The sequence below is a fragment of the Pseudochaenichthys georgianus genome, chromosome 9 (assembly GCF_902827115.2).
Source record: "Pseudochaenichthys georgianus chromosome 9, fPseGeo1.2, whole genome shotgun sequence".
Taxonomy (NCBI): Eukaryota; Metazoa; Chordata; class Actinopteri; order Perciformes; family Channichthyidae; genus Pseudochaenichthys; species Pseudochaenichthys georgianus.
In genome coordinates, this window is record NC_047511.1 from 30,538,186 (window position 1) to 30,558,229 (window position 20,044).

The 20,044-nt window shown below is 44.9% G+C and overlaps 1 protein-coding gene across 2 annotated transcripts in view; it reads right to left on the reverse strand.

Moving 5' to 3' along the window:
* The window catches only part of LOC117452380 (tetratricopeptide repeat protein 28-like), a 190,948-nt gene that overhangs the window by 168,210 nt on the left and 2,694 nt on the right, over positions 1-20,044 (reverse strand). For both annotated transcript variants that reach the window (XM_034090975.1, XM_034090974.1), the window contains exon 2: positions 18,054-18,353. In XM_034090975.1, coding sequence (XP_033946866.1) covers positions 18,054-18,353 — 300 coding nt within the window. The remainder of the gene's footprint in view (positions 1-18,053; positions 18,354-20,044) is intronic.

The window sequence follows — 20,044 nt, forward strand, 5'->3', positions numbered from 1 at the left end:
GTACGCAGGTACGCATGCGCGGCAAAAAGCTGAATTGCGTAACGTCACTTGTGTCACTATACGCGCCTTTGTGTACCTTAAAACATCAAAAATAAAACACATATTTCGTCTACACGTGTTTCTTGTCAACACTCAATGGAGTAAACTACGAGACATGTCAAAAAATCCAAAGACATTAATCAGCTACGTTGCCGTTTCGCTCCCTGCAAAAACTCTTCGGACTTTCTATGACTGATTGAACTGGAGCTGGCCGAGCCGCGCAGGACATAACTGACGGACCTGTGAAGCTTACAGGAGGCAGAAGCTTAGATCACTGGACAACAGAGTTGGTCGCCGTGTGCACAGACAGGGTTAACGTCGGTATGAACAACAGAATTGTGCCAAAACTCCGCCAACTGGCTGCAGTGGGAGACTCCGCTGTGCACATTCTGTGCCCCGCGCACACACTGGAGTACTGCGCAAAATCAGCTGATCACAACGTTCACGCTCTGTGGTCAAGCTGCTGCAGTTTTATTTACAACAAAGTGGAGTAAAACACACATTTGCAAACTTCCTCAGGGTGTTAATGGAAGAGTTTGAAATCAGACAGGTTTAAGATTAAGATTAAGATAAGATTAAGAAGTACCAGAGTCTTACTCTGTTACAGTAAAAGTCCTGCATTCAAAATGTTACTTAAGTAAAATTAGAAAAGTATTATCATCAAAATATAGTTAAAGTACCAAAAGTAAAAGTAGTCATTGTGCAGATTGGTCCATTTCAGAATAATATATATGATATGTTTTGTAATGATTGATCATTAAAGTGGTAAAGGTGCAGCTAATTTTACAAATTAGATCAAAGTCAAGTAAAGTACAAATATCATATAAGTACAGTTCTTGAATAAGTGTACTTAGTAACTTCCCACATCTGAAATCAGATATGACTTCAAGTCTTGTGATAATTTCTTAGTATTTGATCCATCAACTTGGCCTCATGAAATGCAAGGACTTCACAGTTTTGGCAACAAGTTTTGGAGAAAGCAAATCGGAGGCTTAAAAAGAGACAGGGAGGTGCATTTTCATCATCTATCATGCAAGAAGTGTAAATAGAGGACAGTGAAGGAGACACTGAGCAGGACCACGCTTCGTGTGGGGTGAGTACCAAACGCTGTCTCCTGGTACTCATCTGAGTAACTCACTCAAAAAGTTATGTGCACCCCTGTATATCCCTTTAACTGCCGGACCAAGAAAAAATCTATGGAAAAATATTTTTTTTGCATTTTCTTATCAAATGGGCCACAAATAAGCACAATCAATTTTTTTTTTTGTTTGACTGACCACACAATTTTGTTTTTATGAGCCTCTACCAAATGGTCGAGCTGGCCTTCTATGGTAAAAGTACATTTTCAACAATCATCATATACAGTACACTATTTATGCATCAAACTCAAATAAAACACAAACTCAAATACATTTGTTTCTTTTATGGAAAATGAGCAATATATAAAAACCAGATATATTCATAAAAGATAATAAATTCTAATTAAAAATTAGAAAAAAGTAATGTAAAGTGTTTTTCATGATAAAAAAAAGACTTGCTCATCTTACTGTATATGCTGAATTGGCCTAACAGGAAACCACTGGCCTAACAGCAAATATCTATATCCTGTGTTGGCCTAACTTTGCTCATCTGTGTGCAATTTTGGGCTGAATGCTATGCATGAAAGGTGCTATATAAATGATTATCACTCTTTCACTCTGAGACTCATAAGGCAGTACTAGATTTGGTAATATTACCATGAATCTAGCCATTTATTTACCATATTTTATTGGAAAACATCACTGAAACTCTGAAAAAGTCATATTGCTAGCTTACCATAAAAGGCCAATTCGACCGATTGGTTGAGCATATTTTCCAAAAAATAATTACACCCTTGTTAAAACTTTTTTTGTGCATCAAGTTATCTAATAATGTTCAGTCAGTGCCCTGCCACTAAAATATGTCAAAAAGGATATGGTTGCCTTACAAAAGTTGACCAAGAAGAGTGATTTCTTCAGCAGTGATTTTTAGCATTGCCAACTTTCACATACCCCTTTCACACCAGCGCTTTTTCAGCTCCGGCTCGGAGCTGGAGCCTGAAAAGCGCCGGTTTTTCCTGTTCACACCGCAGCGGCGCCGGCTCTTAGCTCGGGAATCGGGTTCACTTCCAGCTCCAAAAAATTGTCGGTCTAGAGGCAAGAGCTTCGGAGCTAAGAGGTGGCGTCGCTTACGTCTCTCTTACGTCGAGGCGTGCAGGAAACTAAACCCACCTCCCCTGAACATGGGTCGACTGTTATGCCTGCCTACAAGCAGTAGTGCTTATAAACACACTTTATAAAGTCAGGCAACACTAACCAGGCTTCGTGTGATTCTGTTTATTTGTACCTTACTTTGACCATCCGTTCACTGTTATCGATCATTGTGGAGAGAGGCAGACGTGTTGTTTTGTATTATTGCAGCTATCGGATGCAAGTAGTCAGTTTAGCTTCGGTTGCTATGCTAACATCACCCGTTTTATACCAGAGAAACTTTCATAACAGCGTTGTGATACCAAACAGCGTCAATTCAGACTGACACACATTCACTTAGGCTAAGGGGAACTGGGGATATGCATCAGCTGCTTGTGTGAGTCGGACAGTGAATACTTTAGAGCGGCCGCTGCAGTGTGAGCTAACCGGGAGCTAACGGGAGAATAAACTCCTGTGGAAGAGCAGCACTGCAGCGGTCGGTAAATGCTGCAGAAACACATTAATAAACAATGAACCACGGCACTCTGGAGCAAAGTAAAAGGTTGGAGAAGTCGTTATTCAATTTATTCTGACTTCGTGTGATTAAAAGCAACACGATCATCGACTCGACGCAGTTCCCCGTTGTTGTTGTTGTTGTTGTGAGCGCCGTAATGGCTGCCGTTGGGGAGCAAATCAGCGATGTAAACGGTGACGTCATGACGCAGCAAGGGCAGCTCTGGGGCGCCAGTGGGCGGTGTGAACAGAGCGGGAGCTGAAAAGGGAAACCGGAGCTGAATCAGAAAAGCTCCCGCTCGGAGCTAGAAAGGGAAAAGCGCTGGTGTGAAAGCCGCATCAATGGAAGCTATAGCTGAAGGGCATTCTGTTCGAACCACAGTGACATCTAGAGATTGTTTTGTGCATAACATGTCAACCAAAGGGTAGAGCTGGCTGAATCAGATGGAGTTAAACTTTTTTTTCTTTTTTTTTCAACAAGATATCAAGACACAAAATGTGCTCTACCAAATGGTGGTGCTGGCAGTTAAAGGGATATAACTCCCTCTGTGAGGGCAACAAATAAATAAAAGTTGGTCACAAAACAAAAAGAAACATACCAAGAAAGTATCCAATACTATTAAAATCAAAAATGTTAAACAAATTAGACCTTTCTTAACTGTCAATGCTGCAAAGTCATACCTCCATATGATTCTATCCCATATTGAATACTGTTTGACAAACTGGTCGTTTGCTTGTGCCACAACCCTGAAACCGCTGAACAGCTGTACAAGAGAGCCATCAAGGTTTTTGACAGAAAGCCAAATTCATACCACCACTGTACCATTCTTGAAAAACAAAATGTCTTAAGTTTTGACAATTGTATGTGTTTTATGTGTATGTATGTATGTGTATGTATGTATGTGCTTTATTTATAAATGTTTACATGGACTGGCGAATTCATCCACAGAAAACACACTGGACGCTGCACTAGGTCAGAAACCAGAGGAGACGGACCACTTTTGGACAAAATGTCCTTTCCATTAAAGGCAGCTCATTGTGGAATAGCCTCCCAACTGAGATACGGGATTGTCCCACTCTCAATAGTTTTAGTTTTATTTAACAGGGACAGTGCACATTAATGAACATTTCTGTAAATGTGCCAGAGTTAGGCAAGAGGCTATTTTTCATCTGTAGTCCCTGGACAGATTTTAAAAGTCAACCTAAAACACATTTCATTTTAAACAAGTAAATACAATACATTTAAAACATGCAACAGACATTACTGGGATACTTAAATAAAACAATTTAAAATACAGAACATTAAAACACAACAAAACAAAAGAACATTGTTGGCAGAGCTGATTCCTCACCAACCATATTTTGAGTTTTGATTTAAATAAAGTGAATGTGGTCTGGTCTCTGATTGGAGGTGGGATTGAGTTCCATTGCTGAGCAGCTTTAACAGAAAATGAAGACTGACTGAAAGAACTTTTTCTGAGTGGAATAATGCAATCTCCTCTCGCTGCACCTCTTGTTACCCTAGTTGCAGTTGTGCGTATATATTAATAAACTGTCTAAGAGGAGGTGAGGTAAGGCCGTTGACAATCTTGTAAAAAAGGCAAGCATTTGCATGTTTAATGAGGTTTTGCCAGCTTAGCAAGTTGTATTTTTGGAGTATTGGGCAGTGATGCGAAAAAACAGATTTTTTTTGTCCAGTATTTTGAGTGTTTGTTTGTACAATGACTCCAGTGGTTTTAATGTTGTTGTACTGACATGTGACCAGGTAGTTAAACAGTAGGTGATGTGTGAGAGAAAGGTCAACTAAAAGAATGGTTGAGAAACAAACAGACGTGCACTCACCGCTAAATGCACTTTAATACAGGGGTTTCTCCTCTTGCACTTTGCTCTTGTATCTTATCTTGCACTTTATATGTCGTTGCTGCTAGATTGTACTGCCATGTGGTAAATACTTGTGTGTGCTGCTCTTGCTCTTTTTGCATATCATGTATTTGTTTTTGCTATGTGTATAATTGTCATGTTCTTAAATATTTTATGTGAGGGACTACGGATGGAAATTAGCTCCAAGCTAAAATCCGGCACATTTACACTATTTGCATTTTTTTGTTTTACGTGTTCATTAATGTGCATTGTCCCTGCTAAATAAACAATTAATTGAAATGAAATGAAATGGAGGATCTGGAGAAGGATGTGCACTTGGAGATGACCTCCATTGCCCCATTTTCCACTTTAACCCAGTCATTTAAAGCATGAGAAGGCGAGAAGCAACACATCTGATTGAAGATGCTGCATGGTGAGCAACATCCTCCTTACATCATTCCCTGCATCAGTATTCGCATGACAAGCTACTGTAAAGGCATTCATATTTTATCACCATTTGTTTCATAATACAGGTATGCAGGTTGATGTCAGTTGTTAATCATGAATATGCATCAAGGGATATTATTAATATTCATGGTTACATATGTTGGCCCCAATATATAGCCAGAGTTACATTTAGTCCACATTTCCATTTTGGGGTAATTGTGATCAATAACATGTCAAAAAATAGATGGACATTTTTCAAATAGAACTGAATCTAAAAGAACACAGTTTAAAGAGGCTCTATTATGCTTTGGGGCTTTTCTCTTTCCTGTAGTGTGTTACATTGGTTGTTGTGCATGTCAATGCTCTACAAAGGCTAAAATCCTCTCCCACACACTCCCCCGCCTCCTTGAAACGCCTCCATCAGACTCTGTGTTAACTTCCGTAACATAGTGACATCACTAACATCATAACAACAAAAGTATGGAGAACTATAGGCTACTTACGTAACCCCAGTCCTAAGAGTAACATGAAGTGAGATGTCTCACTATGGGATGCGCCTCATCGCGGAGCAAACAGAAGCATCAATCTCATTACGCCAATCCTGATTGGCTGGTGATCTTGACGTCAGCGTCAGGGAATCACCCCCTATAAGTAGCTTGCGCCACAACGCATGCGTCATTCAAAATAAGCACCTCTTCTCGCTTCACTATAGCAAGGAGGGCCGTCTGGTGAGACATCTCACTTCATGTTACTCTGAGACCCGGGGGGTACGTAAGTAACCTATAGTTCTCATTCATAACACTCCGTTCGATGTCTCACTATGGGATATTGTAGCTCCCGTATTGCCAGACGAGCTTATCTTGAAAATCACCGATCAACCAGAATTTAACAGGTAGAGTCCCGACTCAACAAGGTGCCCAGCACTGCTCGGGCCACGCTTGGAGCGGAGACGTCTAGCCTGTAAAAGCGGACAAAAGTGAGCGGCGAGGACCAGCTCGCCGCTGCACGGATGTCTTGGATGGAAACACCCTTGAACAAAGCCCAGGATGTAGCCAGGCCCCGAGTCGAGTGAGCCCGCAGACCCGAAGGTGCTTGCAAATTCTGACTCGTATAGGCCAAAGCAATTGCCTCCACAATCCAGTGGGATAACCGTTGCTTAGTAACAGGCTTGCCCTTGTGAGGGTTAGCCCAGGACACGAAGAGTTGGTCATTAAGACGAAGCTCCTTTGATCTGTCCATATATGTGTGTAAAGCCCGGACTGGACACAACAGATCCTGCTGCTGCTCCCCGGAGGAAACCAGCGGCGGAGGAAATGCCTCAATATCAATTGGGGTACACGAACCAACCTTTGGTGTAAAGGCAGGGTTGGGCTTCAACAACACTCTCGTTTGCCCTGGGGCGAACTGAGTGCATGAGGGATGTACAGATAGTGCATGGATATCACTGACCCGTTTAGCGGATGCCAGGGCCAGTAACAGCACTGTCTTGAGTGACAGATGTTTCATGTCAGCTCCTTCCAGGGGTTCAAATGGGGTCATTCTGAGCCCATTTAAAACCACTGCCAAGTCCCATAAGGGCACCAGCGACCTGGAGACAGGGAGGAGCCTGCGCGCTCCCTTCATAAAACGGCAGACCAAAGGATGTTGGCTAGCCGTCTTACCCTCAAAGCCCACATGGCATGCAGCAATAGCAGCCAGGTACACCTTGATCGTGGAGAAAGCTCTGTGTTTATCAATCAAGTCCTGTAGGAATGATAAAATCACCCCGACAGGACATTGAAAAGAGATGTGTCCTTCTTGAAGGCACCACTCCTCAAACACCCTCCACTTACAGTCGTAAAGAGACCTGGTGGATGAAGCTCTCGCACTCTGAATAGTGTTTATCACCTTCTGAGGGAGTCCCACTCTATTCAGATTGTACCACTCACGGGTCAGGCCCATAGTGCCCCGCGCTCTGGGCGTGGGTGAAGGATCGCCCCCCCCCCGCCTGAGACAATCTGTCCCTGCGTGGTGGGGGCTGCCATGGCTGCCCGCACAACAGCTGATATATCTCCGCCAGCCCGTACATTGCGGGCTAGGGCAGAAACATCAGAGTAAGTGTGTGGCGTTGCTCCTTCACTCTGGCCAGAGTTGGGGGTAACAGAGCCAGGGGTGGGAACGCGTACAGAGGACCCGGAGGTCAATCGTGTACGAGTGCGTCCCCGCCTAACAGTGCGTTTAAATCGTGCATTAAAGAGAACAGCTGTCATTGAGCATTTTCTCTTTATGCGAACAGATTTAACGCGGCTCCGCCGTAACGCACCCACAGCGGACTCACGATCCTTGGATGTGGAGTCCAGTCTGCATAGAGTGGTGCACCTCTGGACAGTAGTTCTGTCCCGAGGTGCATTACTCCCGGTACCTGTGTCGCTCTCAGAGAGAGGAGACGTCTGCCGGGCGACCTTCGTAAATCAGCCTGTCTGACATGCATCCGTGGTGACCACCTTCCGTGAAAGGACAGCACCCGTAGGCGCGTCCTGCACTAGAAAAGTCGGGTGTAGTGCCACTACGCATTACATAATAACCAATACTCTCCGCACGCCGTGGCGCGCGGGGTTTAGTTTTATAATGAGGCCCATGTTGAGCGGGTGCTTTACGAGGACATTTGTCTGCGTAATCTGACTCTGCTCGGCGTGCATTATAGATAAAACCCTTCTTTCTAGGAGAGAGAGATCCTCTCTCTCCAGAATATGGGTTGACTCTCTCTGGGCTTGTGAAAACAGATAATGTGTAACTGTTTTGAGAAACCCAGGCAGATGTCGTGAGTATCTCCTGCTGTATGCTCTTTAGAGCCAGCTGAGATGTCACGCTTACGGCTCCAGCCGGCACTGCGCATACGCGTGACCAGTGGTGTAGTGGGCGTTGGACGCGGGGGTACGCCGTACCCCCACTTATTTGGAGCATGACAATTTTTTTTTTTTTAATAGTCTAATAAATATAAAATCATTGCCAGTGTTATCAGTTGCAAGTGTGTATTTATTGTAATAATGACAAAAATCTAATACATTTCACAGTCATTATAATAAAAAATAAAAACGATTTCCTTAAAAAATGATGATTCGTCATCACGCTCGTGACCCCACGGCGAACTGGGGGTGTGTCAGTGATTTGGCGGCAGCTCTTTCCCTCAAGAACGCTAACGAGAAAGCTCTACAATGGCAGGAAAACATTCTATACTTGACTTATTTTCTAAAAAGAATATCATTCACAAAAAGAAAGAGGCTAGCAGCATCGAAGCTACAGGTGAAGCTGCTACTAGTTCATCAGGAGAGCCGCCTAAAGATGTGGATAATGCTAGCACTAACATCAACGTTAGCTATGCTAGCAACGTTCCTCTGGCTAGCTCAAGCTCACCTTTCCCAGAGGTATGGACGGACGACATGTGGCGGAGGAAACAAGAGGCATACCCGTGGATAGACTGCAAAGCTGAGAAACTGGGCTGCAAAGTTTGCTCTTCCATTTCGGATTTATCAGCCTTCAAAACGCAAGGTTCAAGATTGGCAGATGAATGGCGTTCCTACACTGTCACTTACAGTGGAAGAGACAAGAGCGGCATGTTGACGTCCCTCAGAAAAAAAATTATTAAACACAAAGAATCAAATGGACACACTGCTGCACAGCGGATTCAAGACAACGCAAAAAAGGAAACACTTGAGAAGGTCTGTGACAATATGAATGCATCAAAGCTGAAAGCTACATGTGCTGTATTTCGGTCTGCTTACTACTTGGCACAGAACGACAGACCATTTCTGGACAACTATGGGTTATTGGAGTTACAACATGAAAATGGGGTTGACATAGGCATCGGTTTGCACTCCAGGTACAGTGCAGCACAGATGATTGACCATATAAGTTCAGAGATGCGTAAAAAAAGTGTGCCAAAGAATCCAAGCTATAGAAGGTAAAGTTTCTATTCTTATAGATGAGTCAACGAGTCTGGGATGTAAAACTACATTGATTGTGTACCTCAAATGTGAAACGGACAAGAGCTGTGAACCACATTTTATGTTTCTGGATTTGATTGAACTTCCAGACCAGAGAGCCGACACAATTATGCAGCACTTGTTGAAATGCCTCCAAGGACATGGCTTCGATGACGCTTACTTGAAGAAGCATTTAATTTCATTTGCAAGTGATGGAGCAAGTGTCATGTTGGGACGAAAATCAGGTGTAGCCAAACAGCTTTCTGGACTGTACCCTAATATAGTCACCTGGCATTGCCTAATCATCGTTTGGAGCTGGCTGTGGGGGACACGGTGTCTGACGTGAGCGGTGTGAACCATTTCCAGGCGTTTATGGACAAATTATACACTGTGTACAGCAGATCACCCTTAAACCAACGAGAACTGGCTGAGTGTGCTGCTGACTTGCATCAACAAATAGGAAAAATAGGCCGTGTGTTGAGCACGAGATGGGTGGCCAGTTCTTATAGCACAGTATCTGCTGTTTGGAACAACTTTGAGTCACTATGTGCACACTTTAGCTTTGCGATGACAGATGAGAAACGATCAGCAAACGATAGAAAGCTGTATGAAGGTCTGTTAAAGCGGCTGACTTCAAAGCAGTTCCTTTTAGATTTAGCGCTTATGTGTGATACACTGAATGAGTTAGCCCTGTTGTCAGAATGTTTGCAAAAGCGCACAACATCAGTAGCCTACGCCGACAAACTGATCCACCGGAGCATTCGTTTTATCAATGGACTGGGGGAGCGACCTGGGACCAAGGTCCTTGCAGCTGAAAATGCTATATCAGAAGGCAGACTGGGCACAGTTGTGCTCACAGACAACTCCAAAATCGTCACCATCAATCGTCAACAATTTATTCGGAGTCTAAGCAACAACCTTAGCCATAGAATGTTCACTACTGCATCATCTCGTGGAGCAGCCTCGCAGGCCCAGTCGGACTCAGACTATGTTCACTTGCTCGCTCAACTAAAAGTCCTGGAACGCGACAACTGGCCACCAGCTCAGACCATGCCGCCTGGCTATGGAGAGGTGCAAGTCAGTGAACTGTGCCAACGATTCAGACTGCCGACTGTAAGTGTAATAAATGCATTCCGAGACTTTGTCGAGAGCACTGTGGACGATGCTACACCTGCCGAGCTCAGGCCCTTGATGAACTGCACTAGACTCATACCATGCAGCATGGCAGAATGTGAAAGGGGATTCAGCCAGATGAATCTGATCATCACCCCAACGCGAAACAGGTTGCCGATTGAACGGGTATCCACCTTGATGTTCATCAAGCTACATGGTCCACCTCTAACCCAGTGGGATCCGACAGGATATGTGACAACTTGGCTGAGACGACATCGCTCAGCTGAAGACAAGAGATCACGACAGGCTGCAGCCGAATCTCGCAAGGATCCAGACCACTGTGGCGTTTCCTCTGACTGACTTCAACAACTGTGAGTAACACCGTTTCTTTAGTGTGTGTGTGTGTGTGTGTGTGTGTGTGTGTGTGTGTGTGTGTGTGTGTGTGTGTGTGTGTGTGTGTGTGTGTGTGTGTGTGTGTGTGTGTGTGTGTGTGTGTGTGTGTGTGTGTGTGTGTGTGTGTGTGTGTGTGTGTGTGTGTGTGTGTGTGTGTGTGTGTGTGTGTGTGTGTGTGTGTGTGTGTGTGTGTGTGTGTGTGTGTGTGTGTGTATGTGTGTGAAGCAGCGCTGTCTGTTTATTTGCAATGTGGCTAGGCCTAATCAGAATAATTTCAAGTCCAGATTCAATGTTGTTTGCATAAGTAGGCTATATTTTTCGTTTTGTTTATTTAATAAGTTAATTTCAGGACAACTTTGGGAATTGTGTTTGTTTGTTATGAGTTTTAAATAGATTTTGAAAGTGGAGATGGAGGGAGAGAGAGAAGCAGCGCTGTCTGCTAGTTGCAATACTGTAGCTTATGCAATTTAGGCCTATACATTGTTTATGTAATTTATGTGCCTGTGTGTCCATGGTTTTGAGTCTGTGTGTGTGTTGAGCACAGCGCCGTCTGCTTTTTGCAGTACAGTAACTAAAGTAGCACTAAGCATACCGGTAGTTTCTGTGGACCTGTCTGCCCGTTTTGCGAGTGCACTGCGCGCGTGCGCACTTGTGTAGCATTGTTTGGGATAACCTGATTAAAATAGCGTCCCCCCAGTAAAAAAATCCCCACTACACCACTGCGCGTGACGGTGGTGCCCTTACAGCTCCAGCCGGCACTGCGCATGCGTGTGACGGTGGAGCCTTCACGACCCCAGCCGGCACTGCGCATGCGCGTGACGGTGGCGCGTGACTGGTGCCCTCAGTGGTGCCTTCACAGACCCGTCAATAATCCGCCTATTGAGATATGCCGTAGCTGCTCTTAAAAGGGGAAAAAATTGGCGGGCTGTTTATTGGTTTTATTGATTTTCTTTTCATCTTTTTGAGCTGCGCCCTCGGCCTGAAGCCTGGATGCGTCAGTGGCAAATGTTTTATGACAGAGGAATCAATCAACGTGTGACATGTGTTTGTGCGGACTTGAGGATGGTATTTAGGCATCTCTCGAGGCGGCGGGAACACATTCACGGAGGGAAGAAGGAGGGGCTGTCACGCCGCTCGCTTCTTCTTCCTCAACTGCTGGCCGAAATTCTGGGTTGGCTGAGCCTGAGCTGCAGCCGGAACCGGAGAATTTCTAGGCCAGCTTGCCCTTGTCTCCAGCCTGGGCTGGGGACTCGGGGTGGGCTGCTGCCTCTGCGTCTTCGGTGCTTTAAACCGAGCAGAGTTCGAGGCAGCCTGGGCAGAGGACTGCTGCTGCGAAAGCAGCTGCTGGACCCTTCGAGGGAGGCAGAGGTGGAGTGCCTCGTCCTCCCTCTTTTTCGTCTCACACCTCCTTTGCATGGAGGCGAGAGCGGAGCCGAAAATTCCCTCGGGAATGATGGGCATATCCAGCACATCCTCCTTTTCCCGATCTGGGAGAGTGGTGAGGTTTGAGCCATCTCGCTCTTTCCTGCACCACCATGGTCCATGATCCCCATTACCTTGGACGGCGCAGTGTTGGACACGGAGACAAATGTCCGTGACCGTTGCCATCTCGTCCAGAGTGGCTGCCCCCGGATTACCCGACAGGTCCTCGCAGAGCTCCGCTTGGTAGGCGGTTAGCAGCGAGGACACATTCAGGGCCCTGGTGGACAACGCTGCAGCTTTGTAGGCCTTTTCAGTCATTGCTGACTGAAAACGGTCCGACTTTGCTGGCAGCGTGGGGTTCCTGCTTGGTGACGGGCCCACCTTTGGTAGAAGGTGAGCCGTGGGCGGCATGCGGAGCAGGCCGAGCTTCTCCATTCCGTCGCAGTCTAGGGAGGAGGCACCCTGGATTGGGACCTTGTTGCTGAAGGGCCGGTCTCTCCACGAGACCGACACTTCATCCAACATTTCTGGGAAGACCGGGAGGAGTTGCCTCTTTTTGCCCGCTGCTTGGGGAAGGTGTTTCCCCTCGTAGCGGGACCTGGAGGTCTCCTTGGCCATTTTAGGCCACGGAACGTTGAGTCTGACTGCAGCGCGTTTGCACACGGCCTGCAGGTCCATGCTCAGACCGGGCGAAGCTGGTGCGCTATCGCCCGGGAGAGCAGCACTTGCCTCAGGCTTTGCAGCCTGAGCCGGTGACATGAAGGTGTCCTCTTCCTGTTCATCCGATTCGGACAGGAGGAACGCCAAGGCGTCCTCCTCTTCGTCCTCGTAGTCCAGCCCGAGGACATCCTCCGCGGGTGAGACCCTGGTGAGGTCTAACCGGGAGCCCCAGCTTGGTGGAGCGCGGGAAACCGTTCCCGCGTGTCTTGCCGTTACCGGGTCCCGGCCTGCCAGGGCACGGGATTCCGGTTCTATAGCCATAGCAGATAGTGAGCCCCAGACCGACACGGAGAGGGGTTCACTCTCTGTGGCGGACGCCCCCATGTCTTGACTGCCGGCCGGCGGGTCCGTGGACATGGGGGGGGTCATGTTCCGACAGGCTAGCTTGTCTTGCTAACCGTCGGCGGAGGCTCTTAACGGTGAAGCGGACACAATGTCCGCATGAGCCGGGGTTGTCGATCGCGCCTCGGGCGTGTTCCAGCCCGAGGCAGGACGAACAGACCTGTCGAGCCACCGAGTCCCTGACTCCTCTGGTGTGAGGGAGAGGGGCGTCCATCTTGGTCGCCTCGTGGCGTGGATAGGGCCCGCTCTCGACAGGTGGGACGGGAGAAAAAGGTATTACCACCTTGTCCTTAATCCGGAGAAAAAGGACGGTGTGGGTCTTTTATTCCCGGAGAATACTGACTGGTGTGGCAGTATGCTCCTTTTTAAATCCTTTTCCCCTCCGTGGAGAAGAGAAAAGAAAAAACTTCCTCGCTACCGTGGTGTCGGTAGAGAGGGAGCGAGCTAGCAACATGTGTGCTGCTAGCTTAAAAAAATCGGACCTACCTTACTTTCCCGGGAAGAGAAGGGCGAGGTCGATTTTAAATACTAACAACGTTAGTACTACCGTCTTCCTGCGAAGCAGAAGGAGTAGCCGACGAGCGCCCGTCGACCGAAATGGGTATTTGGGTTCAGTCTGTGGACAGTGAAGCTTGCCCGGCTACTGTGAGATGTGCTCTGAAGCGAGAAGAGGTGTTTGAATGACGCATTCGTTGTGGCGCAAGCTACTTATAGGGGGTGATTTCCCCTGACGCTGACGTCAAGATCACCAGCCAATCAGGATTGGCGTAATGAGATTGATACTTCTGTTTGCTCCGCGATGAGGCGAATCCCATAGTGAGACATCGAACGGAGTGTTATGAATGAGAACTGCTAGAAGGACTAAATGGTAGGTCTATTTACTTTTTCACAATGCAGGAAGTACACAACACTATGATATGCTAAAGGACATTTCTAAGCATTTGACCAATCACAACAGAGCCGGCCAGCTAACCAATCAGAGCAGACTGGGCTCTGGTTTCAGACAGAGGGTGAAAAGAGGTGCTGCAGCACAGACAGGATGAGAAAAATAAAGCCCCTTTTGAACATTTAAGAATGTTAACATGTCAAAGAAGAGGCACAAAATACAAATAGGAACCTGAGACGGAGCATTCTAAGGCCCCTTTAAATGTTTTGCCCAAAAAAGTCTATAAGTTCATATCTATGATATATATCAGTTAATGTGTACTGAGACAAATTGGTGCTTAGAGAACTACATGCCAACGCCACCATGCTTTAAACATTTCGAAAATAATGTTAAAATGATGATGTTAAACAAGTATGATGCTTTCTATATTCTTGATTGAGTCTGTTTAGAATGTTGTTTGATTTCTGATTTAAATTCTTGCAAAATGTAGCTAATTAAAAATTCTGACGCAATTATGTTGCGAAAGGAAAAGTCAGGGATGGTTTACCAATCTAGTGGATAGACAAAGCCACTCAGCAGGATGGATGACAGATTTAAGTTGTACACTGAATTCTCATGAATGATTCATGGTTAACTCATCATAGTGCATTACAACAAAAAGGTCACCTAATACATGTTCTCTGCTCTACAAACACAAAAACACATTTATGCCCACCTGCTGTTCCTCACTGGAGGTTTTCCTTTTAGTATTCAGCATGTATCAAAATAAAAGCACAGGTCACCAAGATGTTGTGAAATAAATATCTCAGATGGTGTGGATGAAAGCAAAAAGAAAGGTACAAGAGCTATAACCACTCTCCACATGAGATCAAAAGCCAGCTTCTTTATGCTTTACACACATTGAGATCAGATGGGAGCTGGTTTAACGGACTGTCATACCAACAGGGGAGCATTACACCCCAGTGGTTTTCATCCACATAAAAAGCAGAGCGCCGCTGAGAGTGGCAAAGGATGAGGCCGTCAAATCACACAATTATTTGTCTTCCTTTCCTTGTACATTACCAGCAAAAAGCTAATGTCATCACCCAGCACTGCAGGAAAGAGAAGCTTTATGCTTTATCAGGCTGTCAGTACCACTCCTTACACAATTACTGGATATGCTGCTGCTGTAATTAAAGTCCCCTTTCAGCACTCCACACACAATGACCTTTTCCAATGCAAACACTCATTGTCTCAGTTAAACCCAAGGCCCTTCCATTGGGATGTAAATGACCATTTTAATGTTGGTGAAAAAGAAAAATGTTTGCACATGAACTCAGGTAAAAAAAGCCTCACCTGGGATACAAGGCTTGAAAGGTGTCGTGAAAACTGGAGATAAACACTTGAGGAGACAGAATACCCTCGACCATCATAACCTATAATCAGAAGATATGCAAATGATAGAGATGTTTCCCCAGACAATGCAGTGCCACTTGTCTTCTGGTTCCCTGGGAACTCTCCTGTCAGCCTCACACAGGAGAATGGCAGTGATAGCAGAAAAGGCTGTTTGTTTACCATGTCACTGGAACAGCCGTGTTGAGAGGGAGGGACCAGATGGAGGAGCAGAATAGACAGCGAATTCATCGAGAGAGGGTATTGTCCTCTCAGTCACTGGTACACGCCTAAAAAACAACTAGGGTGCAATACAGAATCACAAAATACTCACTGGCAGCAAAAGCTAAAAGACGCTTTCCATCCTAAAGTGATACTGGAAGTTTGCTGCAGTGTCATCATACAATAAATGAATCATGCACAGGAAAAGCAGCTAGATTATTCACACACTAGCTCGTAGAGAATAAATGTGACACACGCCTTGTCTATGAAATGACACCCTATTTTGTTCTCATTTAAGCGTTTTATATTCAGTAAGAGGGTGAGATACAAAGGGCCTAAAGCTGTCCTGGGTCATTAAACCACACATTTTCTTTCTTCTCTCAGAATGTGTTTTCTGGCACTTACAGCAAGCAAAGCTGACAGATTAGACAGGGGGCTCCTTCACAGGCTGCTGTGGACTTCAGGATGGTGGGCTGCTCGCTGGTGCTTGGGGCAGCAAAACCACGCCTGTCACGGTTTGACGGGGCCAATCCAGAAGTGCAGTCATAGCCGGGTATGATTGATGATATTATGTACTCACACAGGATCTGAATGCCAGCACACTCCTGTGATTTAATCCCTGTTCCTTCATCAAACATCCAGGCGTAGCAGATGGACTTCTACAACCCCAAATCTCTATTTCCCCGAGGCCAACGCCATTAGTGTCAAGACCACCATAACTAATCAATTATTTGAGGTAGCACTAACTGAATACAGGAGTTGCAATACATTCATGTGTATTGATTATATATGTTCATATATGATCTACTATAGGGCAATGATATCAAATTATCCGACTCTTATAGGACCAGAGAAGGTCTTTTTTTCCCCCTGACATATCAGATAAGAAAATGAAAGATGGAGTGGTTGTGACCTTGGCTTTGCCTCCGACCGCAGATTAATCAAGTAGAAAAATGGCCTCCATTGCGGCTGCTTTGATACATTTTTAAGCACATTTTTATATTTGTATGAAAGCCAGTCATGATAAACATGGCCATTAACCCACTGCATATAAAAAGCATATTGGATATTAAAATACCTCAATGCCTTTTTGTCCTGCACACACAAAACCCTTAAAATCCCTCCAGTTGGACAACACTGACCCTTAGTGGTGATTCAGGAAACTTCAAAACATGCACACTTCAGTATAATTGTCAATACCACAGACATAATAATCCTTTTTCCTCATGTAGCATAGTAAAACACAAGGATCAGGCAATACATCTGCAGCTAGTCTGCTAACACAAACGTCAGCATGAGAGTTAGAGCTGTCAGGGAGTAAATCCAGGAATCAGCAGAGCTACACAGCCTAGATTAAGCCAACCATCCCCCCCAGCCGGACCACAAAGAGCTTCATTGTACTTGGATAGCATATAAAGAGGAGAATGATTTTGGCAGTGATTTTCAATTATATTTTGGCCTTGCTGGCTTCAGAGGGTTATGAAATTGTTCCAGAATGAACAACATTTACTAATGTTCAGATGCTACAGATGGAGGGAGAGGGAGATGTGGAAACATGCAGGAGAGACTATTGTTGTAAAATTGGTTGAAATAAAACGATATAGAAACAGTAGTGTACTAAAAAGCTTCTAAAACAACAGCTGGTCAATAGCTGTGTAATCATTCCAACAAAAGTATGGAGAACTGCTAGAAGGACTAAATGTATGTAGGTCTATTTACTTTTTCACAATGCAGCAAGTACACAACATTATCTACGTAATAAAAGGTGACAGTTCCCACTGCAGCGCCACATTTTTACTGAAGAGGAAACCTACCTGAGCAGCTGAAGATACATGACCTCAGATCAAAGAAGAGGTGGCCGCTGATTCATCATTGGTAGCGACAAATTATCATCAATACCACTCTACCACATTATCATCAATCTCTCTCTCCAAAGACAAAAGTATCTCTCCATGCTAAGTTGTGAAATCAATGCGTTTCTATCACTGAGAGGAATTGGTCTCCGAGTGATCTCTGCGGTTGAGTAATGTGAAATCTATCGCAGGTTAGTCCACATGGCCTGGACAAGATCAAAGACAAGACCCCAGAAAACTTCGTATTGATCAGCAGAGAGAATGCAACTGAGGAGTGAAGATGTGAGTGGAATTGGAAACACTTACAAACTTGTAAATCATCTAAAATGTGTCATCAAAAAGTGATTAAAACAACAACAAGATAACTATAGTACTAGTATATATTACTTGTTCCTTTTTCAGCAAAATGTTTGATCAAATGTACTTCACACTTCTCCCCATTTAAATCTATGCAGCTAAATCCTGATAATTAAAGTTTAAATTGGAAATTATATGGACATCGGAGCCCATAAATTAGATTTGACGAAATGAAGAATTGTTGGCAATGAGACACAACTGGTGCACTTATGAAAGCCAATAATCTCTGTTTAAGAAGATAAAATGTATATGATGTACAGGGTGAGAACCTCAGGACTGTTTCCTCATGTTTTACTGTCCTCATACTTTAGTGTTTCCATAGATAAAGTGCTTGAGGCGAACTTACCTTGGGCCACTTGGGATTGAGCTCGCAGGCTTTTTCAGCATCCTCCAGTGCCGCCTGGTGCTGTCCCAGTTTGAGGCGGGCTGCTGAGCGGTTACTGAACAGGATGCAGTTCTGTGGGTCAGCCTGCAAGGCATTGGTGTACAAATGGATGGCCGCCTGAAAGTCACCCCGCTGACACGCCTCATTGCTCTGCTGCACTTTCTCCATGAACTCTGCTTTGCTGAGCCCACACCTGGCCCCGTCGTCTCCAGAAACACATTGTATAGGTCTGCCCGCTGTCCGAGAACCGAATATGGAAAACTGAAGAAATACACAGAGGGGATTGACAGAGCTGTAATCAGTCAAATACATTTTTTTTGTGAAACTTAACCGACAGGAATGCACTTAAACAAATAACAGTTCTTAAAAGTTGAGTAATACAATTCAAATACCTTGGCAATAGGAAGGGAAAATGGGTAAGGTATAGAACACACAAGATAAGATTATTTAAAGGTCCCATGACATGCTTTTCCGGTTATTATCCGTCTCCTTGTGTGTTATGTAGCTTTTTATGTGAACGGTCTGCAGAGTCACAAACCCTCAAAGTACACCCTGTAGCGAGTAAAACTCTAAGACAGAAAAGACCTGTCTATGCTGCCCCAGAACGCCTCGTTGGAGATTTATCTTTTTCCATTTTTTTCTTCCTGAGTAAAGTGACGTAAACGGGCATAGTGACGTAACGGCTCCGCGGATTGGTCCAAATAGAACAATCCGTGGAGCTCCTCACACACACACACACACACACACTTACTCAGCCTTATCTTTTCTCAGCCGCGCTACTCTGCGGAGTTTCGCCGGCACACACACTCACTCAGCCTTATCTTTTCTCAGGCTGTGAGTGTGTGGCGAACAGCCTGGCTGTGAGCGTATGTGTGTGCTCAGGCTGAGTTCCGCGATGTCTCGCTGTCTCGCAGACCCCACGCAGCAAACAGGAAACGACACCAGTAATACACCTCACACTGTCCGCTCCTCGATCCTCAAAGGGCGGAGCAGCGAGCCCCGCAACGTCCCGCCAACACGGCACCCAGACCCCACGCAGAATTCTCATCTGTTTGTCATTACTGGTGTCATTTTCTGGTTGCTAACAAACGCCATTGTAACACATAAACACTGATGTTCCGCTTTAACGGTGGTGGACTCATCAGAACATAGTGCGCGAGCTGACCAATCAGAGCACAGTGGACTCATAGGGAGGAGGGGGCAGGAGCTCCAACAAGCCATGTAGGACAGAGAGTGAATACACATACTATAGATGCTGTATGAGAAACAAATGTGATTTTGGAACATTGAACATTGAATAATGTAAATCTATTCTAGTAGACCTCAACAATGGAATTATGATCAGTAGAAATGGCCATGACATGGGACCTTTAATGTGTTTCAAGTGTAAATGTATTTTTTGTGTGGCTGGTATACAGAATCGAATATGGTGTATAGTGTTTCAATGTGTGATATGACTCAGCATGTTTCCAAAAGAGTGTGTGAGAAAGCATATTTGCCAAACTGACTCATCTTTTCCCACAAAAGCAATGAAAACAAGCACTGTAGTGTTATGAGTGTGATAATGTGCTGAACAGACCTTTTGACACTTGGAATAGCAAAACAAACCATTAGTTTGATGAAGTTTAGCCAGCTAAAGGACCCTTGTATTGTGCATGCTAACAGTGTTATTGCTCTCTGGGAAACTGACCTAACTAAACTGTTGTTAGTGTTATTTGTTCCAACTGTGGTTTTCCTGTTATGTAAAGTGAACATCACTGTCTGCTGTGAAGAAGACAAAAAACAGAGAGGATATGATTCATTTTTTTCATTTCATTTCAAACCTTTATTTAACCAGATTGGTCCCATTGAGATCATAGATCTCTTTTTCAAGGGAGACCTGCAGCATATAGGTTCCACATGAAACATAAAACAATAAAGGACATTAAACATTATATTTACAGGATACATAG